Source organism: Zea mays, chromosome 4 (genome assembly GCF_902167145.1).
Source record: "Zea mays cultivar B73 chromosome 4, Zm-B73-REFERENCE-NAM-5.0, whole genome shotgun sequence".
Taxonomy (NCBI): domain Eukaryota; kingdom Viridiplantae; phylum Streptophyta; class Magnoliopsida; order Poales; family Poaceae; genus Zea; species Zea mays.
Window position 1 is genome coordinate 190,932,845 of NC_050099.1, and position 7,892 is coordinate 190,940,736.

Below are 7,892 nucleotides of genomic sequence, written 5' to 3' on the forward strand. Positions count from 1 at the left end.
GACGTGTGGGCCAGGATAACAGAGGCTGCTGTCTTATGCGTCACACCGTCATCGTATTCAATTCACCCTTTTGTCGAAGTCGTAATAACTAATAAATAAAAAAGTACAGCGTGTTAGATGGAGATGTTCTTTTACATCGGCAAAATCTATATGCAGTAATTAAAACCTAAAGGCATCTCTTTTCCTTAGATTACTCCAACAGCTTATCCATACTCATATTCAAACTTTATTCTGCGAACAGTACAGACTACAATACTGAACAGTGCAAAACAATACTTTTGGGTAAACTTTGGATAGACTGTTGCAGACAGCCTTAGGAGTCAAGGACAACAACAAACAAAGTTATTTAGTTTCAAACAAGTTAGATAGATTAGAGTTAAAACTTATCAAAAATCATTATGGTATGTATAACCTAGAGCCATTGGAACGATTTTTCAGATACAAGAGATAGGTAAGAGACCGCACGATACAACTCTGAGTCACTAGATCATTAATATAGTTAATAAACTATATATATACATAGAGTCGTGAAGAGACAAAGTCTTCACGAAGGGCCCATCTCTTGATTTTTTTTAACATAACTCTTAGAGATCCCTCAATAAATCCCTCCATTAATGAAGTTGTACATGCCCTAAGCCAAGTTCAATCATATAAATAATTATTTTTGTACACCTATTAAAATTAAATCTTAAATATATTCCATCTTATCAAGTCTCATTATGGTATATTTTATCGTATCGAAGTCTTACTCTCTCTTTTCATTGCTATATCGTCTTAGGATCCCATTCTCTTGATCAACTACATCCCTTTTTAAATAATGTGTGTTTTGTATTATCACATCATGCAGTGCTTAGATAGGGATGATATCTTTGAAGATGCTTCTTATAATAATTGGTACCAGTGTGTCAAACCTTAGTGGAAGGCATCTAAAAATTAATGAGAGAAATCCTCAACACTCATTTTGTCACCCAAGTTTCTAAGCTTATTTACTATGACATCGATATTATGAAACAATTGTGAAATGTTTTCTTCTTCTTGCATCTTGAACCTTATCAACTTGTCTTTGAGAGTGTATAATTTTGCTTCATTGATCGTCATTATATGAATCTTCCAATCTCTTCCCCACCTCCAATAAGAATTCAAGATACTTTGACCTGCTCAAACGCTTTTTGATTAATTGAATCACATATCACATTGAGAGCAACATAATTGTATTGCAAATTTTCTTCATTTCTTGGTGTCGGGTTATTCATATGAAGCACTATGAAATTATGAAGTGCCAACATCCCAAACTCTCGTGTTCACTGATCTCAAGCATGTACTCATTTTAGTCTTCCAATAATTATTGTTGGTTCCATCACCAAGAGTAGCAACAAGAGAACCACCAGCAAATACACCCAACTATTGCCACTGGATACAAGAACGGCGATGCAAATGCAAATGAATAGTTAGGAAGTCCAAGAGAATGGCATCTAGGTCTACTTATAAGCCCACTCAAAGAATCCAATTATTACTTCTTGAAGTAGGCACTGCGAGGACACTGACCGATGCTCGTACCAATTATATCTAGTACTAATTTGGTGACTCTTTTTCAATGGCTAAAAATTAGCCATTGTTGCGTGTCAGATGTTGATGCTCACATTAAACACGTCTGGTGCTCGTTGGAGCTGAAGATTGATTTTCGTGCTCTCTGAAACCCATGTCTAGTGTGGAGTCTGGTGAGCGTCATAGGCTCTCGGGTTGCCTTTCCAGCATAACTACTATCCTATGCGTTGTTTGGTGTGACATCGGTCACGTTCGGTGAACCAACTTAAAGTTTTCACACACTACGTCCGGTGGTGTTGCATGTCTGATACACACCAAACTGCAAGTTGTTGGGTTGAAAACTATAGTGTGTGTTGGAACAAGCCATGTGTCCGTTGCACAAGTTAGGTACACCACTTGATATGTCTAGGGCATGCAAAAACAACCGTACTAAGAGCACTTTCTTGTCTCCTCGCAACCGTAACGACTCTCAAATATTATTTTGCTAAAATGTTAGAGCAAAGCGGAGTTAGCATTTCTGAAGTGTTTTCCAAAATATTTTCACTATGCTTCAGGAAAAGGATCAGTATATAGATCAAAATATTCACATCTCAAATTCGGAAAAGGTGTCTTTCTACCAAAACAAAATCGTGAGGTACACCCAATTCCCAAGTAGCTCGACTGGTACATGCAACTCATTAACCTCGCTGTTGTTCGATGTGAATATCAGCAGGCCTCATTCATCATGATTAACAAGTGATCAGTTTGGTACAGAACAAGCCTGCTGGAAACATGGCCCGTTCTTTGATTTATATACCAAAACAAATGATATAATATCCTCATACAAAAGCTGAAGATACAGAGCAATAGCGGACGACTATGCATACTGACTGACAATTGGTTTGTTTGTGACAGACAGGGAGAAATGTGAAGAAAAAAAAATCGTAAAGGAGATAAGAATAAAACAAAACTCTGACAGACAGGGAGAAATGTGAAAAAAAATCGTAAAGGAGATAAGAATAAAACAAAACTCATATTCTTCTCTGTATGTATGCTGCGCGTGGGACTAAACAATGCCATTATCCATTCTGTGAAGTCTGTCTGCATGAAAGACCCAGCCCTTTTAACTTGACTGTCCACCTTTCATCTTGGCTTCGAGGTCCTTGACAACATTAGTAAGAGGTCTTGCATCTAGAGCCTTAGCCAGTTTACCATCTCCATCAAACTACAGGAAAAAAAACGAATGTTTATTTTATATAATAATCAGTTGAAAAGATTGGCAAGGTTACCAGACCAAACTGGGCTTCTCTGTTAAAACTGAATCTCATCACAATCACTGTACGTATTTCGGAAGCAAATAGGACGGTGAGCGCTGAATCCAATTGAAAAAGCAGGTCGATGAGTGGGGATGAGAAAAACAAAACCTTTTCCAGCTTTTGAGCAAGGTCCTTGAGGTCTTGTTCCGACCGGCCTTTCTTATGGATGGCCTTAAGGACCATGAGCAGATGCGGCTGAAGGAACTCGGCGCAGTGCCTCTCGAGGTCACGGTCAGGGAATGAGGAATCACAGCCGAAGGGGCACTTCATGGGCCTCATGGGGCAGACGGTGACGCAGTGGCGGTCCATGTCGCGCCTGAGCAGGCGCTTGTCGCAGCCCTGCTCGCACTGGAGCAGCTTGTACACGCAGGCGGCGTCGTGGTCCTTGACGCAGCGGACGGAGACCTTGGCGCGGCAGCCGTCGTTGGCGCAGGCGACGGGGCGGAAGCTGCACTGCGCCTTGTGGTCCTCGAGGCGCTCCTCGTTCTCGTACTTCTCGGGGCAGTGGAACCTGGTCTTGAGGTCGACGTTCTTGAGCAGGAGCTCGGCGACGGCCTCCCGGCGCTCCAGCGGCCAGAACTTGGTGGCCTCCATCTCCTGCACGAAGTCGTCGATCTTGTCGTCGCGGCTGTCGGTGAGCAGCCACCCTGAGACGTGGCCGATGATGTTGCGCTTGGTGCTGGCGAAGTCGTCCATGAAGACGGACACGGTCTCGAAGGGGTCGTCGGGCACCTCGGCCCCGGGCGCGTCCTGGTTCGCCTCCGACTCGATCAGCGCGTCCGCGATGAAGCTGTCGCTCCGCTGCGTGATGTAGTCCACCATCTCCTTGCGGAGGTCCACGGCCACCGCGGACGGGCTGCGGAACGGGTCCCCCGTGGTGCCGTCCACGCAGACGGCGGCGAGGCCCGGGAGGAGGATCTGCGCCAGCTTGTGCATCGCCTCCGAGTCGCAGTACGGGCACTGGATCAGCGCGCCTTCGCCTCGCTCCGTTCCAGGGTCCGCCACGGCCGGGACGTCCATCGCGCCCTGTGGTCAGGAACTGTCTGTCGTTGTCAACTTTTCAGATGAACATGCAGCTCTCCAGGAGAGGAGAGGAGAAGGACAGGCGGCAGGCAGGGGATCGTGGGAAGCACAACACAAGAGCACCTCCCTCCCCAACCCAAATACGGACACGGCCGGCGAGCGGTCAACCGAACATGCAGCTGCCTGACTTCACGCCAAACATGCAGTTGCATCTCTTCCTCACGAAGAGCCAGCAAAAAAAAAAAACTAAACTAAAATCTAGTTTCTAAAACTAACCTCTCTCTCACAACCAAACTGTCTAGCACTGAATAGCGGCGCACCATCTGGTGCATCAAGAGAGCCCGCATGCAGCTCCCTCAGTCCCTCTCTTCTCTTCCAGTCTTCCTCCATCCCTTCTTCCTTCTATGTCGCCCACCTCGTCCGGGATTTGGGTTTTGTTGTTCAATCCCTCTCCCCCTTCTCCCAGCATTAGGGCAACGGTATTTCTCATATTCTTTGCTTGTTTTTTACCATTGGCTAATGTACCTAGGATTTGGACAGAATTCGAATTAGTTTAAAATGGTCACAGTATTGGTAGATTGGATACGTGTAGAAAACATTTTTTAAGTACTGCCCTTAATTTGTACATGGGTTAGAAACTAGTCGGAACATTGCATCATTTTGAAGAGAATAAAAGAGAACTGAGGAAATAGGTTCTTCAATGATCTAATAATAGAGTAGTGGTCAGTAATGGAAAGGAGGCTGGCTCGTCTATAGAGCTCAAAAATACAGCAGAACAAACTCACCAGACGATGCAGTTTTTCAAGGGAGGCGAGGCTGCTCATCATCCCCTGTGGGTAAGGACGCGAAGCCCGGGCACTCGCTGATCTGGAGTATTTGAAGGGAGATAAAATCACAAAGTCTGAACTTTCACATGGAGTTAGTAAACCGCATGTCAAACAATCAGTAGATTTTGACAATGTTGTAGTGTCATAGTTAGCAAACTACATGTCAAACAATTACTAGTTTTTTTTTCATCCTTTGTCATAGGGCAGTTAAAGGGATTTGCCAGATGTTGTTCATGCAGTTTTAAGATTCTGTCAAATTACTGATTTTCTGTTCTTGTAGATAACAATAAGCTCTGTTTTTTTTCATTTTTCATTTTTGTACAGGTTTTGGTCTCTGATTTAAGGCGCTAAAAATTTGGGTTATCAAGTTATCTACTATCTTTCAGTGTCAAAAAATTTAAGGTCATAGAGTTGGCTGCAATAAGGTTGTTATCTCTATGACTCTATATACAGGTGATTGGGTGTGTGTTATGGCAGCTACAGACTTGTAGTTCTATGAGTGTCTAACAAATGGCAACACAAATTGTTCAGAACTTGAAATATCAATAGCTGTATGCCTGTATCAGGCACATCATATCAGTATGATTTCTTTAGCACAGTGATCATGAGGGTTTGTTCGACAATTCTGGACCAATTAATGTGCCTTTAGTATGTATATATGTGTATAAATACTTCGATCCAGAGTTAAGCCGGTAATGTGACCTCTTCTCTCGAAGATCTCCTCCCGAGGTCAAGGCTGAGGCCGAGACCTAGGTCGGGCGAGGCGAAGACCTCCTCCCCAGGCCGAGGCTGAGGCCGAGGCCTAGGTCGGGCGAGGCGAAGACCTCCTCCCGAGGCCGAGGTTGAGGCCGAGGCCTGGGTCGGGCGTGGCGACGATTCCCTCCGAGGCCGAGGCTGGGGTCGGGCGAGGCGGAACTTCCTGCTGCGCCCGAGGCCGATCTCGGGAGAGGCGGTGACTTACTGTTGTCAGTCTTACCCCGGTGGTTGGCACAGTGGTCTGAACGGGGTGAATAGTGTCGTCATCCTGTCAGAACGATCAGTAAAAGGGTGAAGTGACTGCGGTCATTTCGACCTTGCCAACTGAGGCGCGCGTGTCAGGATAAGGTGTCAGGTGATCCCCGCATTAAATGCGCACGTGATACGGTCGGTGGCAAGGCGATTTGGCCGAGGTTGCTATACGACAAAGTTCGCCCGAGCTTTGCCTCGAGCGAGCCGGGGGTGCGCCCACTGCCTGAGGGGACCCTCGGGCGAGCCGTGAATCCGTTCGGGACTACTGTTCTTGCCCGAGGCTGGGCTCGGGTGAGACGGGATCGCGTCCCTCGGTAGATGAGGCCTTAACTTTGAACCGTGCTTCCCAGTCTTTATGGTTTATTTTAAAGATGTTCTCCAGCCACGCTTAGGAGTACTGGGGGTACCCCTAATTATGGTACCCGACAGTAGCCCCCGAGCCTCAAAGGGAGTGTAGGCACTCGTTTGGAGGTTCTACCGGATTTTTACAAGGTGACTGGTCTTTTTTAGTTGTATTTTGTTCCGATGGGTGCGTGCGAGCGCACCCATCGGGTGTAGCCCCCGAGGCCTCAGAGGAGTGGTTTGACTCCTCTGAGGTCTTTAACGCTCTTCTTGTTACTCCTCGGTCGGACTTGTTGTTCCTTCATGCGGCCTGGCCGCAGTCCGGGTGCATAGTCAGGCTTCGAGTTTTTCAGTTAGTTTGTCGACGCGGTCAACAATTTAGTCGTAGCCTGGTGCGAGAGCGACCCCCGAGCCTCTGCACGGAGCGAGAGGACGATCAAGGACCGTCTCGGCTTTTTATTGTACGCCCCTTCGTCGCCTTCCGCAAGGAGGAAGGGGGGAACGCGCCATGTTACCCTTGGTGGGCGCCGAACACGGTGTTTCCAGTGAGTTGCTAACGGGTAATCCGAGTGGACGCCCGAGCCCCCTTCGATAAGGGTCGGCTAGTGGCTCAGAGGCGCGCTCCAAAAGTACCCGCAGGTGATTCGCTGGATCCGGACCCATTTGATAGGGTCCGAGGGCTCGGTGCCTCCCTTCGGTGGGATTCCATTACAAATCGTTCCCGCTGGTCTCGGAAATGTCTTAGGGTACCTCGGGAGTGTAGCCCGAGCCTTGGCCATGTAACAGACGTACCCAGGATCATCCCTGACTCTGCATGCTCTGGGGCGGCTGTCGAATCCCTCCGAGGGGCCAGCCTTCGAACCCCTGATCAGTAAAGGGCTCGGAGCCCGAGTGGTCTGGGGCGGTTGCCAAACCCCGCAGGGCGCAACCTTCGAACCCCTGATCAGTAGGAGGGCTCGGGGCCCGTTTCCTTTGCTGAGAAGGATTCTTTCGAAATATCTCCTTTCCCGATCCCTGCGGAGAGAGAGAGAGAGAGAGAGAGAGAGAGAGAGAGAGAGAGAGAGGAAAGGAAGAAAGGAGATATTTCGAAACAGTGTGGCGCACCTTTTTTGAGGCAGTCAACATGATGGAGGCGAAACGGCGCTCGCTCGCCTGCCAGAGAGTTAATGCGACGGGACGGGCGGCCCGCGGGGTATCCGTTGCGCGTGCGCGAGTCGTTCGAGGAACGGAAAAAACCGTATTGCCTTCGAATTTAAAATTCACGAGGGGTTCGGGCGAAGTTTTGGGTGGATTTCGCCCGGGCCTTTATATACCTGGAAGAGGGGCCAGCAGTGGTTCTTTACCCTGCCATTTGCGCTTGCCTTCTGCTTTTGTTCTCGCAACCTGAGGGAGTAGACAGAGAAGAGAAAACCGCGCACCTCGTCCCCTCCGCTTCCACCGCTTCCGCTCGGCGATGGCTGACAAGGCGACCGTCATTCCGCCGCGCGACCCGTGGCCCTTCTCCACCGTCACTGTGGAGGATCTGCAGGCCCTCGTTGCCGAGGGTTTGCTCCGTCCTCTCTCCGGCGGGCCGCAGCCTGAGTGGTTGGCCCCCGGGAGCGAGGCCGACCCGACTCCGCCGCCGGGGTACGTGGTCAGCTTCACCCCCTTTCATGAGCGGGGGTTTGGGATGCCGGCGAGCCGCTTCATGCGGGCGCTCCCGCACTACTACGGGGTGGAGCTGCATAACTTCAACCCAACTCCATCGCGCAGGCGGCCATTTTCGCGGCGGTTTGCGAGGGGTTTTTGGGGATTGACCCCCACTGGGACCTGTGGACCCATCTCTTCTCCGCGGGGTTCTTCGCCGCGTCGA

The 7,892-nt window shown here is 48.7% G+C and overlaps 1 protein-coding gene across 2 annotated transcripts; it reads right to left on the reverse strand.

The window, feature by feature from the left end:
* Positions 1-2,286: 2,286 nt before the first annotated feature.
* Positions 2,287-5,434, reverse strand: LOC100194079 (uncharacterized). 2 transcript variants are annotated; one of them, XM_023302161.2, is made up of 4 exons: positions 4,649-5,434; positions 4,140-4,388; positions 2,949-3,866; positions 2,287-2,749 (listed from the first exon to the last, which is right to left on the reverse strand). In XM_023302161.2, exons 2-4 carry the CDS (start codon positions 4,251-4,253, stop codon positions 2,648-2,650), a joined length of 1,134 nt encoding a protein of 377 aa, XP_023157929.1. In that variant the 5' UTR covers positions 4,254-4,388; positions 4,649-5,434; the 3' UTR covers positions 2,287-2,647. The 2 variants fall into 2 exon arrangements, with proteins under 2 accessions (XP_023157929.1, NP_001336809.1); NM_001349880.1 differs by lacking the exon at positions 4,649-5,434 and having other exon boundaries at positions 2,293-2,749; positions 4,140-4,275.
* Positions 5,435-7,892: the final 2,458 nt, after the last annotated feature.